This window comes from Equus asinus, chromosome 1, assembly GCF_041296235.1.
Source record: "Equus asinus isolate D_3611 breed Donkey chromosome 1, EquAss-T2T_v2, whole genome shotgun sequence".
NCBI classification, from domain to species: domain Eukaryota; kingdom Metazoa; phylum Chordata; class Mammalia; order Perissodactyla; family Equidae; genus Equus; species Equus asinus.
Window position 1 is genome coordinate 22,089,588 of NC_091790.1, and position 21,907 is coordinate 22,111,494.

Genomic DNA, 21,907 nt, shown 5'->3' on the forward strand with positions numbered 1-21,907 from the left:
TACATCTGAAACTAATATAAAGTTGTATATCAATTATATCCCAATAAAAAAACAGAATTATTATTAACCTACTAACAACTCAAAATTCACTTTTTAAAATTGTGTTTTGCCAAAGGGAGGAAAAAAAATCCACTTTTAAAAATAACTTCTTTGCAAATAATGTAATAAAACTGCTGATACAAAAGAAAAAGTCTGGGACTGTTCGTTTAACTGGACTGCTATGAGAATTAGTTTATGAATTAAACCCAGAATGTAAGAGTTCTGAGGTTACATTAAAATATTGCTTTATTAGCTTTTTCCACTGAATAGAACAGTACAGAAGATGGACCTCCTGGATGAAGTGCACTGTCTCCACTATCAAACATCTTTACTGAAAACCTGATAAGCAAGCAGCTGGGAACGAACACCTGGGAGGTATGACGTGACCACCTTCCAAGAGCAGGTGCTGTGGCCTGGGAGACAAGGCCCAGGGACAAAACAGGACAGGATGCATACGAGCCAAAATTACTAATGCCAGGAAAAGGCATTATATTTTCCCAAAGTTTAGTAAGGTTTATAAAGGATCAAACTTCCCTTCAAATTATTAGAATACTGAGACAGTATCAAAAATGACAAGGCCCTCAAAACTGGAATGAGGCTGTGCTTGCTAGCATTTGACCCAGCTGCTCACAGAGCGCTGGAGTGTGGGATGCTGTTCACAACTTTAACTAGCCTGCCAGGACTCTAGGTTCAGCTGTTTGAGGGAGGAAGCCACACCACTGTATCATGAGACAACTTGACTAAACATGCCTTCTTGATCTTTTCTGTGAAATACCCACCAAAATTAAAAAAAAAAAAAAAAAAGCTGGCAAGAGCACTGACCCTTTGGTCAGGATGAGGTGTCTTCCGAACTGTGACAATCAATCAGTCATGCCAGTACCTGTAAGTCTACAAGCTGCATAGTTGATTTTCCTTGGAGACACAAGGCCTGAGCAATGAAAGCATGCAGATCCTCCAGGCACAGAGTGTCCACCTGAAAGTGAAAAAGAGAGCCCAGCATTAGTTCTGGGGAAAATCTGGACAAATATATCTTAACACTAAGCACAGGCACCCACACACGGTGTGTCTAGACCTCAGGCAGCAGCCGGGCAGCAGAGAAGATGCAAGCAGAAGTGAGTATGCCTGACCTCCCTACCCCCATCCACAGTCCTGGTGTAAAGATCTCCACAATGCCCAGGGAAGCTGGACAGGGAGCCTGGATACTCTCTAGCAATGCAGAAAGCCCCAGTGCACCTGGGAGGAATCAGGAGCTATGACCAGGTCTCAGTCCTAGGGAGATACAGGTGATCATTTTTTGGCACAAATGTCCAGAGCTGGCAATTCAAGGGTTCCCAGACAGAGAGCACCCACAGCTGGCCTGAGCTGGACTGGTTAGGGCTGGGATAAACATTTACCCTCACCAGCCCAGATGAAACTTTTGTCCTTGGATCCAGTTTAAAGGAAACCAGCATCCCCAAAATGAGTCCCCTCCAATCCTTTGTGGAATCAAAATGTCTAACCAAGATGTGAGAGAGAAACAAGGAGAGACAGCAACATGGAGAAAGCAACAGATGGGGAATAGCTGGGTCTGAAGCAAACTGTGGAAATGAGGAGAGGACCTGAGAGCACAGAAGACAGAGCCAGGCTGATGCCATCAACAGCAGACTGCTCTACTGCACCACCTCGCACAGGATGACAAGGCGGCAACTTTTGTAGCCCAGCCACCAAATTCTGCTAGCCAGATAAAAGCACCACAGTATCCACTTGTAAAACAGTTCCACCGTCACCCTAAGAATACGAAAACTTCCTTTTGTAGGGGAACGCATCTGTGGCAAGTAAAGGCTTGAGGGAAAAAAATAAGAAAACAATAACACACCCATGGGGAACAATTTTGATTATTCCTGGGTGATAAAAAACAGCTAACATGGGTGCTCCCAAGAAAAATGATGCCACCAAAAGTCTGAAAGACTGTTCATGGGGGACTCCTGCTTCCCCTAACTGTGACCTGCCCAGTTTCTCTTGGAGGAAGATGGTGTCTAGGCTCTCAGCTGGCATGTACTTTTGCACTGTCACCTGCACCCGTCATGAGACACTGAGTGATGCTAAGACCCACTGACATTCTCACTGACCCCAGAGCTGTCCTACTCCATTTTTATTACAAAGCAGTTGTTGACTTTGTATGAATGACAGTTATAATTATTTCAGGGAAAAACAAAAAATCTACAAATGTGTAGTGCTTTTGACCAAGAAAAAAGATCCCAATCATACAAGTAAGACCAAGAAGAGAATACATTCTTTGTAAATCCATAAACCCCCATCTCTCTCCATCTAGACTTAAGTTTGTTGGCACGTAATTCTACTTCTTGCCATTAGCAACTCTTAAAGAAGGCTGATTTTAAATATCAACCTATGAGAAAAGAATAACTATTTCATATGTCATATTTTTTCACAGTTAACCAATTTTATACTCTGCCACCACCTTTGTGGTTAACAATCTAAAATATATCAGAGGGTGTCTGATTCTTAGTGATACCAAGTTTTTAGAATTTCACATATTGGATATTATTATTATAAAGTATTTGCTCTATTATACATTATAAAACACATGTATACTTTCTATGGTGTAAACTTACCCTTGCAGAGAATTTTCTCAGGTAAGCCTTTAATAAAAATTTTGTTGTTGTTAACTTGCAGGTTGGACTAACTGAGAGCATTTAGATTTTCTATAAGTTTTGTACACTGAAAAGTACGTAATTTTAAGCCATACTGTACATCCAAACATCTAATTTAGGCTTAACCATATAGAAGTATAACATTTTTGTAAATTTATCTTTTTAGCCTTATTAACCCTGAGAGAACAATTATCCCTATGAACAATAATACAGTACCTTCTTAATCTATGGGATACCACTGAGGTGTTGCTTTGTTGTTTCCCAGTTTTAGAAAGTTCCAATTTAAATGTGTGCTTTAAGTCAAACCAACATCGAGCCTATCTCATACTGACTTAAACTCAAGAGATTTTTATTTAAAAGGCAATTAGTAGAAAGAAGGTGAAAGCGGAAGTTGTCCCCCTGATGCTTGTTTTGCTTCAGGTTCATATAAACATATGAGATGTAAAGCTACTATTCTGCCATTTGGGTTTTTTTCTGCTGGAAGTGGTTTTTCATAACCGAGCAGAGCTATATTGAGTAACTACAAATGGGCTCAACAACCCATCTCTCCTGCTGGAAAGAATAATTCAAAATGTACGTCCTAGGAGTGCTAACACACGGCATTACTATCCATATAGACACATACAACATTGAGAAGAAAACACACTTATTGTTAAGGATGAGAAAACTCAGCTAGTGGTTATCTTCCACTTCCCAATTCCCACCATGGCTCATTTCAGCCACAGCCACCTGTGGGTTAATAAACAACGGACAGAAAATATTAACTGGTAATATATGCATGAATATATAACAATATCAAAAGAAGTATCTTTTTACACTTAAATATTAAATAATCCTGCTGTCCTCTATTAATTTATACTTGCTAAGTCTCGCGCAAAGAAACATTCTACTCAAAATAATAATGCAAAAACTGAAGTTTATACTGATGCATGTGAAACCAATAATGAAGCAGTAACATCTCTGAGTTACTTACTCAGTCCACGTTTTCACAAACTGCAAATGCAGATCTAGCTATAGAGTGGCAGGGCCAAGAGGACATTTAGAAAGGAGAAGTCAGTATAAGGTCCCCTCGAAATGTAAGTCTACAATAAGAGTAAGTTTCTTAAAGACAATAATTTGTAAAGTGAATTCGTGTTTGAAAAACAAAATTACAAAGCTTCCTAATCCAGGCAAATGAAAATTTGATGGTCATGCCAAAGCAGACCCAAGAGACATCACATTCGGAGATCAGTAGAGAAGACAAGGTGGCTTGAAGGGCCAAGAGTTTTGAGAAAGTCTAAATGAGTTGAAGAAATAGATGATTGTGAAGGACTTGTTATGACCACAGTGAGACAAAAATCATTTTAACATAATGCAGCTGGCGAAGGGCAGTGGGGAGAAGGGCTGGGGTGGAGGGACCTAGGCCCTTCTTCTTCTGAGGTGTCCAGCATCACCATGGATGGGGAACACTATTTAAAGGCCAATCTTTTCACTGGCCTTTATAATCTTCACATACAAACTAAGTGTAAAACTAACGAAAAAGAAATTTTCCACCCTGTTGAGGGATACTGATTAGGACCTCGTACTGCACTCCTGGGACGCGGCCCACGACTCCTGAGTTAGTAAGTGAGGAGAACACTAATGCTGAGGATACTGGGGATCATCCTCCAGACACGTCAATGGGCACCTCTCAAACGCTTCTCAGGTTTTCTGTAACATGACTGCCCCATAATCCCAGGAAGTAGCTACTCCCTTGTTCTCAGATTGGAACATGAGGCTAAGTGCTCAATAAACATTTGTTAGATGAATGAATGAATGTGACTCAGGAAAATTGAAGTCATTTGCCCAGGAGTGGAGAGCTCCTAAGGGAAAGCTGGAACTCCAGCCAGGTCAGCTAGACTGTGGAGCCAGACCTTCTCCCCACTACACAAAACCCCAGGAACAGTAATAAGCACCCGAGCAGTGACGCGAGCACAAGGGAGCTACTCCACAGCTCAAAAAGCTTGGAAAGCATAGACAAAGTGAAAGCAGGTTCCTTCACCTGAGAGGTTTCCCAAGCCTCTATCACAGTCATGCGCATTATAAACCTCTAAGTCTGAGAGTAAACAGGGCTTCTTGATCGTATGCCAATACAGAACCCTTGTTTTGGTTTTAGCGCATTTCATAGGACTAGTGTTCACGGAGCAGACACTGGATGGAGATGATGCAGGGGACTGGCCTATGGCTACATCCCAGGGCACTGCACCCCACAAGAGAGGAGGGCCAAGAGTGAGGAGCGACTGCAGTGATCAGAACACAGAGCCAAGGTCACCTGCACAAAGAGGTAGATCAAGAGGCAGCACAGCGCTTTGAAAGGGTTCTCCACCGCCTGCAGCTCTTCTCTTGAGGAGGAAAGGTCGAAACAGGCCAGGAGTGTGTCCAAGCGCCGGGCTGGTATTTCTGGCTCTTGGTTCAGCCACAAGAGTTTCAAACTAGGCGTTCCCCCTATTTAAAAAAAGTCCATTTACCATTATTCTTTGCACTAGCAAGTCATAACATGCTTCTTGTAGAACTACAATAAAAGAATAGAGGACACTAACCTCTTCCCTTCCTGACATCCTTGGGCTTTAAAGCTTAAAGGAACTAGAACGTAAACATAATCAGAGCTTCCAGTATACTTTAAACACAGACTCAAGTAGTTGCAACAGAGATCATATTACCCAAAAAACCTAAAATATTTACTATATGAAAACTATCTGAAAAAACCTGAAATATTTACTTATCTTCACAGAAAAAGTTTCCCAGCCCCTGATCTAAGGTAAATGAAGAATATTCCATTATCACAGTTATTTCAAATATACTAAGGTAGCTGAAAAGCATTTTTTCTGACTATAAAAGTTATGTAATGGAACAAATTTAGAAAAATAGAAAAGCATAAAGATAAAATAAAAATAATCTACAACCCTACCTTCCAGACATAAGCACATTCTAGAATGCAAGCTCTAGCCCTTTCTTCAATGTGCATAAAATACTCATGAGCACAGCTGGGAGGCCAAGTGCCCAGTAGAGTGCACTGACACGGACAGTGCACAGAGTTTACGTGGTGTTTGCCTCATTTGCTTACATATAAGAGTTTAATACAAAAAAATTCAGCTTCACGAGATCTACTTAAAACCAATCATAGTGGCAGTGATAAATGCGAAACTTCCTGAGCAAGCGAATAGTGACAGCGCTTGTGCCTGTTATTCATTCCCAGTAGGGACAAAACTGGATGGAATGGGCTTAGCTACGCAGGTAAGATACTTCCCAGTCTGTGGCTAATAAAAGATAGGAGGGGGGCTGGCCCCGTGGCCGAGTGGTTAAGTTCGCGCGCTCCGCTGCAGGCGGCCCAGTGTTTCGTTGGTTTGAATCCTGGGCGCGGACATGCCACTGCTCATCAGACCACGCTGAGGCAGCGTCCCACATGCCACAACTAGACGGACCCACAACGAAGAATATACAACTATGTACTGGGGGCTTTGGGGAGAAAAAGGAAAAAAATAAAATCTTTAAAAAAAAAGATAGGAGGGTAAGAAAAATAAAACCAGCCAACCAGTGTACCAGCCTTTTTCTCACCCATGTTGTCACAAATGTTTCTGTGAAGGTTGAGAATTCACATATTCTGATGCCTGCAATTCCAGGTGTGCTGCTAGGTCCTGAGAAGCCCCATAGGACAGATGGACAGTCACTCTTTTGGTAGAGCTTGCAGGCAAAGGCTGCCATGCAAACACACTGCAATATAAGACCATGAAGATCTCCCCAGAGGAATACTGAAGGTCAAAGAGTAATAAGTGAATCAGGGCAGGGGCACAGAAGGAGTTTCCATGGAAGAGATGACCAGGAACCTTTGGGTTGGCCTTTGCTCCATGAAGATTATTTCTTCTGGGACTAAAAGGAGGCAGCAATGGGCATCCGACAGAACCCTCCCTCCTACCCATCAATCCAACATCCCACCAATCATGCACTGGACATCTACTTCCAAGGAACCACCAGATGCCGGCCATCACGGCAGGTGATGGAGACATGAGGGGGAATGAGAAAGCCTCAGTGTCTGCCCGCAGAGAGTGCACAATCCAGTGGAGCACACATGCATCCCCAAGTGTGAGACTCTGAGAGCATGCAGTGCAGTAGATGAACTGTGAAGAGAGGGAGCATCACAGAAGGAAGAGCAATATGAAGAGCTAGTGGGAATTAATTACAATGAGGAAGGAAAGAGCAAGTTCCAGGGAAGGGAGACACAGCGGCTAAGGTCTCTATCCCAAGAATGATGGGAAGGAACGGAAGCGTTAGCCTCAGAGTACACCGTGATGAGATGTGTGCTCTGAGAGATGACTCAGGCTACAGTGGGGATGGAAGAAGTCATGAACTAAGAGGTGGTTAGGGGACACAGTAGGCAGAGGGCAGAGGAAGACTCCAGGGTGATGGCTTCTTGACTGCAATAGAAAAGGACAGGGTCTCAGAGTGTAGCTTCCACAGCAGGGCCGTGCAGGACTCGCAGCGCATCCAGAATTGTAGGTACCAGGGAACCCATCTGGATGGAGGGGATGATTTATTCAGGTCTCAGGATCTGGAGGCTATGACACGTAAGGAACAAAAAAGCTGGTAAGCAACTTACAGACTGATGGGTTTTATTTTACATCCCCTGTATCTTTTATCAGATCAGCAGCCTTAGCATCATCTGGGAACTTGTCAGAAATGCAAATTCTTGGGTCCCATACAAGACCTACTGGACCAGAAATTCCAGGGGTGGCGCAGCATCTGTTGTGTCATGCCCTCCAGATGATTCTGATGCAGGCAAAGACAGAAGGCCACTCCACATTCCTCAACAAAAAGCTACGAAATCACTTACACAGACAAAAAGAGAATAACTTACCAATAATAAAGAAATCGGTCCTTGAGAAAGTCCAATGATACATAATAGATTATAGAAAACCACACATTTGAAAAACCACGCCCTCATCAATCTCTTTAATATCAGAGAATTTTAATCTAAATTCAACCAGTAACTTATTTAATCAAGAAATAAGGATTGAATGCCCATCTGTACATTGTCGGCGATCTCTACAGCTTCCTCCAGAAGGTGAGGATCTTTATTTTTAATACAAGATAGCATGTTCTGAGGTTATTGTCTTTTACGCCACAAGCGGCACATCCCTCAAGCACATGGAGAGGCTCTGGTGACTCTGCAGAAAGGCCTGAGTCAGATGCTTGTTGGTTCGTTTCCTAAGTGCAGTAAAGTGTGGGCTCCTCCCATCCACCCAGAGACTGCTCAGCTGACCCGTGACCAGGGAGAGCATGAATTTCTTTGAAGGACCATTAGATTAGTTCTCTTCTACGGGTAAACTTGCTCTAAGCAAACTGGTTTTTAACTCTGGTGTGACAACCTGAGGGCTGAGCCTACCAAACACAAAGGAAATTGTTAGCAATTTCAGTTTAGAAGAAACATATTTTGATCAGAACTCGAAGGCAGATCAGCTCAGAGGAGAGCAGCTAAAACTATCTGCTGTGGAAGAGAGCTCCTCTCTCCCTGCCACACACACGCACACACTCACCTAGGTCGTGGGCACAGACAGACTCTGCCAGAAAAGATCAAGGGTGGCCCTCACATTTCACCCAAGCTCCAGGGGCAGCTGAGATGTTTCAAAGAACAATTCAGAGACCTAAACAAGCAATCTGGTCTCTAGGTCACCAACTAGCATCTCATCTAAAACTCATCAGTTTCAAAAACCTAATTTCCTGACTTGCTAAAAGTTTTTGTATTAATAGATGGACAGAAAAGCCTAGGAGCTTTTCAAGAGGAACTGAGCCCCAGAGGGCAGAGCAGAGGGCGGGGAAGAAGGTCGTTTCTATGAATGACAACTCTGAAGACTGTCTTGAGGACCCAATCTCTGGGTGGAGGGTTGCTGGACACACCTCATCAGTAACAAAGCAATGGCCTGTTTGTGTTTTTACAGCTATAAACACAAGTGAATGAATAAAGATACCCCTAGATTCTAAGCCATGCCACTTCTACGTGCTTTTTATACAGAAGTAAGTATTTTAATAGCTAGGTTTTAGAATTATCTTATGATTATCTTCCTTGCATATTCCTAGGGTGAGAAAAACCATAAAACTACCTGGCTTGTGTCTACTCTCAGGAGATGAGAAGTGAAACATCTGGAAATTAACTTGAATATATCTTATGTCTTAAATTTACTTGTGAAGGTTTTAACCCATAAGTTCAATTTAAATGAATATTTATTTAGCATTCTCTGCTTGGCAGAGAATTCCCGGCCAAGAGAAAGCAAAATTTAAAGCCTTGACTATTCACACGCAAACTGAATCTTTACTCTGGCTGGATGGATTTCAAGAGCCTATTTATAATAGGCAAAAAAATTCCTTCAGATATAAATGGAGTAGAATGCACTGCCATCTCAAAATATTAAACCCTACACTTAGATGGAGGAGTCATCTAACTTCATGCAAAATGGAAGTTATACTGCTTCTATCTAATGCATTCAAAATACAGTGAATGTGGCTATAAAAAGCAGTCAGTGTAAAATTCAACCATTAGCTTGTGACTCACGTGTATTTGTAACACATTTATTTGCAAAGCTTCAAATTATTTTTATAAATAGAAGAAAAACCACTATTGAGGTTTTAAATCCATTTATCTTGATCCCTGACATCAGACGGGCTGGTCGAGAGGCTGGCATCCATGTGAGCATCTCCTCACCAAGTGCATGTTCATGCACTTGTACCAGCCAGAGGAACCTCTAAGATTTGATAAGACCTTCTTGACCTGTATACATCAAGTGTCAACATGAAAATCTTCAAAAGTGTATATAAGAGGAGATGAACAAAGAAAACTTCACTACAATTGTTTAACCAATGATGGAATGAGTCAAATATGAAATGTATCACTTGACCTCATTTCATTTTGTAAAATAGTCTTCTAAGATGATCTGCAAGAGTTTGGTGAGTCAAATGTCCTTATAGAGCCAAGAAATAGTAAGTTTACTTACTGATTCTTGAACAACACTTTAAAACAATCATTCTATATAGACAAATTACCAATTAGATGTGTGCAATTAACTTTTCTAGATTTCTATAATAAGGATATGCTTATAATGATGAAAAAATGACACTGTCTAAAGAAGAATCTCCAGTTCTGAAGATAAAAAAGCAATTTCAAATGCTTGCCTGTTGTTTGGTCCAAGACTCACTTCACAAAATGCAGAACATCTGTACATGAGGAAGAATGAGAGTGGAGTTGTGCCCTGGGAATGAACACACACACGGACAACTTGAGGGACATTTAAGAGTTGTGTCTGGGGAAAGGAAGCTAAACTTCAAGGTACACCCTACTTGTGTTATCAGAAACATCATCTTTCATGACATATTTTAAGATAAATGACATGTAATATAGATAATATATATGAATGTGTGTGTGTGTATATATATATATATAGGAATATATATGTGTGTGTATGTGTGTGTATATATATATATATCCAAATGTGTATATATATCCTAGACATACACACACACAAAGACGGGAACACAGATGGGAATATATGCATTTAAATGAGATTCCTGAATAAAATATATCAGTAATAAAATTTATTTTTCTACTCCCTGGCAGGTCATTTTAATTCTTTCCCTTTCCTAATTTTTAGGTAATTTCTATAATTTTTCTGCTCCCCTTCTATCTCCTTTCCACTTTATTGAAAAAGATCTGTGATTTCTTTTTTATTTCTACCATTTAAAAACAACATGAGCATTAACTTATTGTGCTAACAGAGGAAAAAGTCTTTTTTAAAAAAAGAATACTCTGAGGGACTGGTCCCATGGCCTAGTGGTTAAGTTCGATTCGCTCCACTTTGGCAGCCCAGGTTCAGTTCCTGGGTGCGGACCTACACTTCTCATTGGCAGCCATGCTGAGGCAGCAACTCACATACAAAATAAGAGGCCTAGCATGGAAGTTAGCTCAGGGCAAATCTTCCTCAAGCAAAAAGAGGAAGATGGGCAACAGATATTAGCTCAGGGTGAATCTTTCTCAGCCAAAAAAACAAACAAAAAGAGCACTCTGGCCACTATATTGGGGACTGAAAATGCAGCATTTATGAGATCAAGCTAATTAAAACTATCTCAGGAGAACAAGGAACATCAGATATGGTGTCCCAAGGTAATGCTCAACTCTGTGACAACCCTGCTGCTGGTCTGACTTGGGAGCAACTGCTCTAGTCACGGAAAAGATCATGTGGCACCTATGTATAAGGTAGGTTTCCTGACACAGTAGAAAGAGAGGATCAATCAGCAGGATTCCACTGTCTTTAATCATACACTGTTTGATCAATGGAAAATGCTGTGACAGGAATGTGGATGGTCCATCTTTCATTTTAATCTAAAAACCACTTGGTATTTTTCCTCATGGATATAGAAAGGCATTAAATATTAAAGTTTTGTCATTTTTGTATCATTATGAACATAAGCACAAACAAAGAGAGTCATTTGTCTAAACCACCTGCAACAACAGTTAAAGTCACGCTTCCAGGTCTCTGGCAATGTCCTGAACATGTCCTTTAGACAAGGCCCTCTGTGCAGGAAATGAGCTTCCCAAGTTCCCTCTAGAAGCAGAATCCTGACATGCAGTCTGTGCAGGCCATGAGTACAAGCTTTGCAATTCCAGTAGTGCCAGGGAGAATGGTTTCATAAGCCCCAGAAGTAGTCTCTCTGATAACTACATGACTTCTAGAGTTTATTAAAACATTATATGAAGTGGCCTTTAAAATTAACTCATAATATAACAATGAATAGCCAAATATTCTCCTTAAATCATGCCATGAAGAGAACTATAATAATCCACTTCCACATTACTTTTGGAAAGATACTATAAGATGAAAATTACACAAACAACAAAACATTTCTGGAAAATTATTTTGGCTATTTTTAAAAAATACTTCTTGCTGTAAAAACAAATGCCAATTCATCTGAATTTGTTTTTGCAATAAGTACCTTTTTAGGTTTGAGTGTATCACTGACTGAGAGAATAAGGAAATTCTGTAATAACTTTCCTCAATTTTTCTCCCAATACAATTCCAATTGAAAAACATTTTGCAGTGCTCAAATCCTTATTTGGTAAATTACAGGCTTGTGTGATGGAAAATAATAGTGACATGAGAGAATTTAACAGATACAAAAATGGAACATCAAAATTTTAGAAAAATATTTGCTCTCTGAAACAATGAGAAGGGCCACTAAGAATAAACACTAAACCCACCCTCCTCTTCCTAACTGTCTGTATGGAGACACTGTCCCCTACAGTCATGAATTCCCAACCTTTTCCAGATGTTAAGAACTCATAGGAAGAAAGGATTTCCTTCAGCTGATTCTAGGTGAACCCTGTTTTTCCTTCCCTCCCATTACATGTTTGAAGATACCCGTCACGAGGAGAAAACTGACTCTTCCAGTTAAAATAATTGTCCTTTCTCTCTCCTTTCCAGTTCATCAAAATACACTTTCAGTGGTGAGAAGAGCTGATTCAAGCAGAGTAGGGAGAACCCAATCCTGCTACTTCACTGGATGTCTACTGAGCAACAACTAGGCGTCAGGCCCTGGGGATGGGCAGTAATGGGCCTGGACCCACAACCATGCTCCTCCGCCTGATTCTCTCTCTCCCCCTGGCGTGGACCTTGAGTTAGGAGCTGAGGGAGTGAGGTAGAGCAAGCAACACACAGGCTGGCCAGGGCAAATTTGTGTAATGCCCTTTCCTCTGCTGTTTTAGAATTTTACTAGATAGATACATTCCTCTTAGGCCCAGGGTTGAAATGAAAATTAGTCTATGTGCAGTTCTGGAAAAATGTTTCCACAACAAATCCATTATTAGATGTGTATCATCTGTGAACAAGCAAGTGATTTATTTATATCAAGGCTGTCTGTACCTGCAAGATTCATCGGCAGAGGCCTGACGAGGTCTGGGTGCTTCAGCGGGTTCCCAGAGTACACAAACCACTCCTTGACAGTGGGGCAGGAGCTAGAATCATCTGAGAAAAGAAAGCTGTGTCAGGAGATGCGTGTGAGTACGAACACTTGTCACCAGACTCAGAGAGCAACAGACCACCTCTGCCTGGCTAATCCAAGTGGTGAGCACAGTCCATGCTCATGTCCAAGGTCACTGAGAGGGGCCTCAGGCAACCAACAGAGGGCCCCCTACTCTCCCATCTGAGGGATCTTTCAACAAGAACAGCCTCTGGGGTGGGGGAATGGCTGGCTCAGGAAATCAAGGCAGAGTTTACCACCTGGATGGTGCCTACAATGTCCTTCTCGCTTCCCTCCCCCCTCACACTGTTCCAGAAAACAGGGAAAACTGTGGGAATATGATCATCCTTTCTGATCTAAATTCAGTATTTTATGCAACTATCAAAACTATTATGTCAGACAATTCAAAATCTGTTAGAAATAATCTAGAACAAAGGCATTTTTGCATGTGGGTGGACTGTTAATTGCTATAAAGAGTTCAGCTTGACTTCCATTCTGCCACCTTCCTCAGCAAAGCCACGGGGAAAGAAGGCTTTCCCACTCCATCTGTGTTCTCACTTAGCCTGTCTCTTTCCAGCAGGGGAACTCCCTGCTCCCACGCCTGCTTCCCTCTAGCTGCCGCAGGGCCTGTCCTCCCTCAGGGCTCTCCCTGTCAGAAAAACTCTCTCCGCAACAAGCCTATCCCTGTTCTCCACTCTGGCACTGGCCGCTGGATCAGGCTCCTGACCATTTCTCATCTTCAGTCTCCTCCCCATCCTCACCATTCCCCCTGTAAACAGAGGTTTTTGGTTTTTGCGTTTGTTGAAGTGAAAGTTTCACCAGGTTGCTCTCCCTCACTAAGATCCCCCAATAGCTGCTTAAGGTGCCAGAATAAAAGGACAGATGACCAATTCTAACCAGATGCTGCTGGCCTGGGTGGACCAGGGAGCCCCTGGCTCTCACTCCCACATCAGGCCTCCCTGCTGGAGTACTTCAGGGCCCTCATACTCCCACACCTCATCTTACCTCCGCATTTGGACATGGTGTTCCTTGGGCTGGACTCTCTTCTTCCCCACCCAAGCCTCCTCTCTGAAGCCCACCTCCCTCGATGGGCACTCGGTTAACTCCTACTTTTCCTTTATACTAGGGGATCAAACCCTTCTCCTAAGCACGCGCTTTGTCCCACCACAGGTTATTGGCTAGACTACAGCAGATGCTACTTCCTTACCCTAGCTAGCCACCCCAACCGTGGCCTCCTGACAGCAAGAACTGTGTCTTCTTCATACAGAGTCCTTCTCATAAAATCTTCTACATATAACTACGACAGTTCTCCCTGGGAACAAAATTGTGAAACTGTCTATACTTCCAACCTCGCTCCCTAAAAACTCTGACAAGATTATGTGAACACACAAACTCTCAAAAGTGCCTCCTCTTCTCACATGATCTGGAGGGTCTGTAGGCATGTGTGGGGGTGGCACTGGCAGGGGAAAGAGAATGAGGAGAAGCAATGTCAGTTTTAATGCCTCAAATACTCTGATTTTCCAGTTTGGTAACAACTCTCCAGGCTTCTTTAAAAATATACTTGTCCTTAGGATTCTGTACTATTTTTATACTGCTGGTTTAATCTATAATTGCATGTGGCCTTAGTCCTTAAAAAAATAGAAAAACTTCCCAAACACTCTTTTTGTGTACATTTTTGGGAAAAAAAATCACCTTTTAGGTCACTGTCTAGGACTTTAATGAGTTGATGGCCTACAGGCACTTTGCAAGGTGCCACACTAACTGGACAGTGAGTATCACACACAGGGCTGACCACCCCATCACAAAACTGTCAGCCCTCTCCAACTTCCATGGGGGACTCCCAGAGTGTCTGCTGGGTGAGAATGCAGAGAGACCAACCAGGAAAAAGGACAACGTGCACAGGTTTCCTCCAACACTGTTAACCAGGGAGATGTAAAGAGGAGACAGAATAGATTCTTTACTTTGCATCTTTCTGAGTTTCTCCTATTTCCTGAAGTTTATAAGGTTTCATAGCGTTTAAGCTAAGAATAACATTAGGGAGACTGAAAAACAGAGACAGAGTTGGAATCAGAGGTAAGAATGGGTATGAAGCCAGGGATGGGCTAGAAACTGAGTGACTTCAGGTTTCTCCCCCTTGGGGCCACAAGGCCATTGAGCCATCTAAATATCATATATTCAACTATATAAAACACAACCAAGCACTCCATAAAGAAGCACCCTCCAACATAATCAGATGAACTGTAGTATCCAATAGATCAGTATCCAAACTGTACCCATAATTAGGGACTTTGAAGTATCAACATATGAATTCAGTGCCTTGCCTTCTGACTCGGACATCTAGTGTCTACAGCTGTGCAAGTTTAAGAGCTTGGCTCTGGTGCTTAGAGTCCACAGCCGTGGAGTTAAAGGCACCTTTGATTCTAAATCTCACTTTAAATGAGTGGCTCCCACCTGCCAATCAGACTGGCTTGGAGACAGCTGCTCACCTAGTGGGATTTGAGAGACCTCAAATTCCCTCCCGTGTCTGAAATTCAACCATTAGAGTTACCCCTTTCTAAAGAAGGCCTTGCTAAATCCAGATACTCCTGAACAAACATGTATCGATCACCTAATTCACAGAAGAAATCCCGAGAACAGTCAGTCCCTGCTAGCTCAGCTTACAGCCCCATGGTGAGGAGGACATCAGACAAATAAGCACTCAAACATGCAGGTGTAAACTGTGAGGAGCTGAAGAACGAGAACACAAGGTGCTTTCAGAGAGGAGCTCACTACTTTTGACGAGGGAATAGGGGAGGAATTCGAAGGAGTTCGTTTTGAAGGGCTTGAGGGATACATAGAATTGATCAGAGAAGAATGGCCTGAGCCAGAAAAATAAATTCTGTATTTGTCAACATAGATATCGTTTTTAAAGCAATGCAAGTGAATGAGACAGCTTGGGTGTAAAAGGGCCTCCAACACATGGAGGTCAGCAGAGAGCACAGAGGGAAGGGAGGAAGGTGGGTCACCAATACCAGGGGTTCGGGGAGGAGCTGGATGGGCAGAGCTGCAGTAGAGAGAACAGAGAGAGGCTGTGGACTCATCCAGGGCCTCAGGACAGGGGCCTCAATGGAGAGAGGAAGGAAGGAGGGAAACTTTCCCATAAGAGCTGAGAATGAGGTGGTGAGATATTCCCATAACGTAGGGAAAACAAACCAGGAATTAAAAGATGAAGAAACACAGATCAACCCAGGAAGTTGAACATCCATCTCTTAGCAGTTCAAATAAAAGAAAACAGAGATAACAGAGGGGAGAAAAATTTTCAAACATAAAAGATAGAGAATATAAAAAAACTTTCCAAGAGAAAAAAAGTGACCATAAGAGGAACAAGAATCATATTAGCACTCAACTTCATCAGCACCTAGAATACTACACAAGGGCCGGGGTACAGCCAAGATGGGGAAGAGCTGATGACCGGAGGACACGAGGGGATGGCTGAGATGGGCCAGAGCTGATGATCAGAGGACACGAGGGGATGGCCAAGACGGGGCAGAGCTGATGACCAGAGGACCGTGAGGGATGGCTGAGATGGGGCAGAGCTGATGACCAGAGGATAGTGGCATGATAACCAAGATATGGCGGTGCTGCTGACCAGTCGTCTCACCAACAGCTCCAGATCTGGGCAAACTTTTGAAGGCACTGCATTTTTGTGTTGGACAGTCATCATTCCAATATGCTACCTAGAGACACTCTGTAGACTACAGCCTAGGGACAGAGAGCCCTAGCTAGGTGAGAAAGTCTCTGTGACAAGGAGACAGTCTGCAGATCAAGGCTGTCACAACAGCTAGGACTACAGGGCGGCATACTTGAGAGTTGGTGAGGTGCAGAAAGGGGCCCCAGAAATCTGCACTGGAGTGCCCTTGAGCTCCTAGTTGAGGACTGAGCTCTGTGTGTCCAGCGCAAAACTCAGTGAGGCCAGACAAGACAACTACTGGGTTCCCTGCTGACCAACTACTAGAGCCTGCAAGGGACTCCAGACATTGAGTCCCAACAGCCAAGGTGCAGAGACCTCATTAAATACCTGGCACTCAGGTGACAGCCCAGGAAGGCTGAGCCTCAGGAGTGGGGCCACTCTAGGTCTAGGGTGAGATTTCTATAGCCTCACTCTAATAAAGTGGAAGGCAGGCCCTGAAACAGAAGTCAATACCCTTCACAGACCCAAAATCTTCCAGCATAAAATCAAAAACTACTGGACATGAGAATAAGTAGGAACACATGGACCCATTATGAGGAGAAAAGTCAATAAACAGACACAGACCCAGAAATGAGAAGGATGATGGAATTAGTAAACAAAGACTTGAAAACAGCTAATGTGAATAATTTTAAGGATTTAAAGGAAAACATGAAGACAAGAAAGAAATGGAAGATTGAAAAAAATATCTAAAAAACACAGTATCTGAAATGACAGATGGGTTAATAGTAGATTAGATGTTCCCAAAGAAAGGCTTGGTAAACTTGAAAACAGAGCAACAGGAAATACCCAAATTGAAGCAGAGAGAAAAAAGCCTTCAAAACTAGTCTTGGTGCCTGAGGGACACTAGGAGGTGTAAACCATACATGTAACTGGAGGCCCAGAGTGAGAGATGAAAGTAATGAAGACAGAAAACAATATTTGGTGGAATAATGCTCAATTTTTTTTCAAATTTGAAAGGAAACATAGATACGAGCAGCTCAAGAATCCTCAGTGGAATAAAGGCAGAGTAAACCACTCCACAGCTCACCTTAAACAAATTGCTAAAAACCAGTGATCGGGTGAAAAATCTTAAAGAAGCCAGAGGGAAAAACACTTACTACATGTGAGGAACAACAAGAAGAAGGACCATTGTCATCTCATGAGAAACAACACAAGCCAGACAACCTAACGACATTTTTAAAGTGCTGAACAAAAATACCTAAAATTCTACATCCAGCAAAATTATGTTCTGAAATAAAGATATTTTCAGGAAAAAAAAACTCAGGAAATTAAAATGAGCACAACAAGAAATGTGGAAGAAAGTTCTTGTGTTGAAGAAACACAATACTAAAGGAAACTTGTATCTACAGAGAAGAATAAAGAGTACCAGAAACGGTGTACTGAAACATTTTTTCTCATTTATTAATTACTTTAATAAAAGACAACTGACTGTTTACAGTAAGGGCTGGAAAATAACGGCCCATGGGTGAAATCTGGCTCGTTTTTATACAGTCTGAAAGCTAATAACACTTTTCATATTACTTAAATGACTAGAAAATTATCTAAAGAAGAACATTCTGTGACACAGGAATATTATATAAAATTCGGATTTTGTGACACGGGAAAACTAGATAAAGCTTTCTTGGCACACAGCCACACTCCTTCACTGACGCTGTCTATGTCCACTTTTGCACTACAGTAGCAGAGCTGAGAATTTGTGACAGAGACTGTGGGGCCCACAAAGACTAAAATATTTATCATCACGCAGCCCTTCACAGAAAAAGTTTGCCTCCCCTGATTTAAAGTAAAAATAAGAATCATGTATTATGGGTTTAAAATATATGCATAATCTCAAAAGATGACGTCCTATGTGTTGCCATTTACAAAACACTCTCAAAATGACCAAAGTGTAGACACAGGGTACAGACTAGTGGTCACAGCAGGGGACAGAGACAGAGGGCAGGGCACAAAGAGGCAGGATGAGGGAGTTTCTTTGTGGTAACTGACCAGTTCTGTATCGTAACATGTAGCGATGGACCAGTTCTATATTGTGACATGAGGCAATGGATCAGTTCTGTATAGTGACATGGGGTAAAACTTTATAGAACTATACGTACACATGAATGAATGGGAAAAAAAATGGAAAGAATGAATAAAGTCTGTAGTCTACTTAAAAGTATTGTACCAACGTCAATTTCCTGGCTTTGATACTATACTTGATTATACAAAATGTCATCTTCAGGGGAAGCTGGGTGAAGGGTACATGGAACTCGAAATACTATTTGTGCAACTTCTCTGAGTGTATAATTACTTCAAAGTAAAAAGTTTAAAAAATATACAGAAGACATAAAGCAACAATAGCAAAAATGATGGGGAGAATGAAAGTATACTGTTGTGAGGTTTTCACATTACACATAAAGTGGTATAATACTATTTGAAAGCAAATTGTGATAAGTTAAAGATGTATATTATAAACAGTAGAGCAACCATGAAAAAAATCAGGTAAATCTAATAATCCACGAGCATATTTGAGTAATTTTTCCTATTATTGTGGTTATCTAATAAAGTCATCTATATGGCTGTAAATAATTTGCACTAAGAAAGTACGAAATTTAAATTAGTGAAGTTTATATATTTTAACCTCATTTAACAAAATATTCTAAAAACAATTCCAGGCAAATATTATTCTTTAATGTAAAGTTTTCTCATGATGAAGATAACTTTTTTTAATCATTAGAGTCAATGTGTAATCATTCATGCTAAGAATGAATATGGGCAGAGAGCCACATAAGAAAAAGAATAGAAAAAAATTATTTAAACAATATCTGGTCCCAAAGTTTATTACGCAGTTCTTCTGTTTCCGTTTTTAAATCAGTTTAAACATCTTTCTCATGTCTTCCTTAGGTCACATAAGTGTTTGAACTCTCACAGCACAGACGGGAGAAAGCAGTACATACTGGGTAGTGTAAGGAATCTAATAATAACTGGATTCAAAGAACTCTGCCACTCCTCCCCACCAAAAGAAAAGAAAAATTAGGACATTTTAATCTGATGTTCTATCACCACCTTTAGATTACGTAAAGTTTACTTTCTGGAATAATATTAATAATAATATTGATATGTCTGGAAATAATGGAGTTTAGGTAAAAGGGCCACAGACATCCTCTCACCAGGATCTTACTGCTTCTGTCTCTTGTCCTGATGATAGTGTGCTGGACCCCATTCCTCATCACAGCACTCTCAAATCAGACCATGACATTCCAGTCGGCCTGTTTAGGGTGGGCAAGGCCTTATACAAGAGGAACCTAAATGCATTAAACATCTTTAGTCTCTACCAAGAAGTGCTCTTTTACACTCCCAACTCCCCCTACACTTATCCCTAATAGAGGGTTATAGAGCCTGGTCAGTTTTAGACTTGGTGTTAAAGGTTCTCCCAAGTTTACTGCTCTGGCCATTGGCAGTCCTCTCCCTATACCGTTGTTGCTATTGTGCAATGGAAATATAGATGGGGAAAAACATAAACTTAATTACAAAAACTCTAAAGGAAAATTTTGCTTATATTTTAGAATACGATATACTAGATTTTATAAAATTATTTTATGAAAATCACATTTTGAGGGAGAGTAAGCAGACATTGTCTTCTAATAATAAACATACCCTATGCTCCTATAGGAGAAAAGGGTTTTCACATTTTTTAAAATGCATAAATCCTTTTAAGGCATAAAAATATGACATTTTATAGAAACAATGCACTCTTCTTTTAATGAATACTGATCAACTGCTTGCTAATTAGATATAGATGTCCCAGGGCATTTACCCTTAATTTTGCACAGATGTAAGTGGTATTCTCAGCTATAGATTTTACAGAGAAACAAAACCCTATTTAATTGTATCCATGTCCTGAAAGAATGCATTCTGCTTCATCTGGGCAGTTTCTCAGGATTCAACTCCAAACAGCACCATTACTAAGAGACCAACCAACTCACCTCTGCCGTCCCCGAGTAAGAGAGCGTAGACGCGCTGCCGCACAGGGCGGTAAACGAAGGCCTGGCTGGGCAGAGCCTGGTCTAGCGCATCCTCCAGAGTGTTGCTGCACTCAATCTCCCCACTGCTCATGATGTTGTACACCAGGTAGCTCTCTCCCTGGACGTGCTGTGCTTGAGCAACCTGTTCAAAATTTAAATATAAGACAACTGATTCTCCACAAAAACAAAACAGTAACCTTCAAAGAGAAAAAGTTAACACCTTATTATCACATCTCAGTGTTTTTAAGGCACTCAGAAATGGAATAATTGTCACTCAAGCTCAAGATGTCAAGCTGGCACTTGTGTTCCTCTCCTTTGGGTTTCCAGGCTCAAAAGTTTCTATTACTCCCCCTCCTCCTCCAATCTCCAACCATCTACTGGACTTAGCATACTTACTTCTGCAGTATCTCGTCATTTTGTGCATCTGATGGTGAGTATTGTTATAAAAGGCTCTAACTGACCTCCTAGCCCCAGTTTCTTCCCTCTCCAACCCATCCTTCACTCCACCGACATCCTGTCTTCTTGGACTCAGAGGTCCAATCGTTACCCATCTGAACGGGTAAGGATTCACCCTAACACTCAATGCCCCACTAGAAGGTCGCAAGCTCCTTTTTCTGTACACACCATTTCACCCTCACAGAAACGGCTATCATCCATTCACAACGGAACACCTTCACTATTCCTCAAGAATATTCTCCTCCCTCCACTTGTGCTCCATGACATGCATCTCTTCTAGTCTTTCCCAACCTCCCAGTTCACAAGCCTCTTTCCCTTTAAGGCTCACCTAAAGTGTCACCCTCTTCATAAACCCTTTCCCCTCCTCTCCCATCCAGAACTCATCTGCCCCTTGTTTTATGGGGCTCACCTTACATTGACCCTACAGCAGTGGTTAAAATACATACATGTTTGAATTTGGGTTACCTACTTGATAGGACTGGAAGATTCCATTGCAAAATTTTTTAAAGAAAAATGGGAGGGGAACTTAAGAAACTTCTAACTGATTTCAAAGACACAATTAAGTTCAATAAATGGGAGACTCACTATGTGAACCACACATAATCCACCCTTTAACAAGAGGGCCCTCCCTTCTGCCTGTGGGCAGGGCCCCTCGGGCCTCTCCTGGCCCTCTTTCCCATCCAGGGCACTTCCACTGCTAGGCTTCCTGAAAAAGCAACTACAGCCCCAGCCTGCCTTCTTCGCCTGTCACCTGACCTCCACTTGTGTGACAACTCTCTAAGGTCACCAGAACCTCCTAATTGTGAAGTCTAACTGCCTCCTGATCTAGTCCCACTCCACCTACACAGCACAGACACGCCTGGCCATTTTTTTCTCATTCTTGAAACTTGCCTCCTCGGGCTTTTATCAAGATTATCCTGTCATTCACCTCTGCTCTCAGTGCATCATTTCTTAAGGCTCCATCCCACATAATCTTCCACTTGGAGGTTTCCATCACCATGTACAGTAGG

At 41.8% G+C, this 21,907-nt stretch overlaps 1 protein-coding gene across 11 annotated transcripts in view; it reads right to left on the bottom strand.

The window, feature by feature from the left end:
• Positions 1–21,907, bottom strand: part of FAM120B (family with sequence similarity 120 member B) — an 82,276-nt gene that overhangs the window by 43,018 nt on the left and 17,351 nt on the right. For 7 of the 11 annotated variants that reach the window (XM_070512376.1, XM_044760838.2, XM_044760839.2 and 4 more), the window contains exons 3-6: positions 20,403–20,583; positions 12,611–12,712; positions 4,981–5,153; positions 920–1,012 (exon numbers count right to left, since the gene is read on the bottom strand). In XM_070512376.1, coding sequence (XP_070368477.1) covers positions 920–1,012; positions 4,981–5,153; positions 12,611–12,712; positions 20,403–20,583 — 549 coding nt within the window. Of the gene's footprint in view, positions 1–861; positions 1,013–4,980; positions 5,154–12,610; positions 12,713–20,402; positions 20,584–21,907 lie in introns of all 11 variants that reach the window. The other 4 variants (XM_070512324.1, XM_070512226.1, XR_011504205.1 and 1 more) reach the window with 3 other exon arrangements.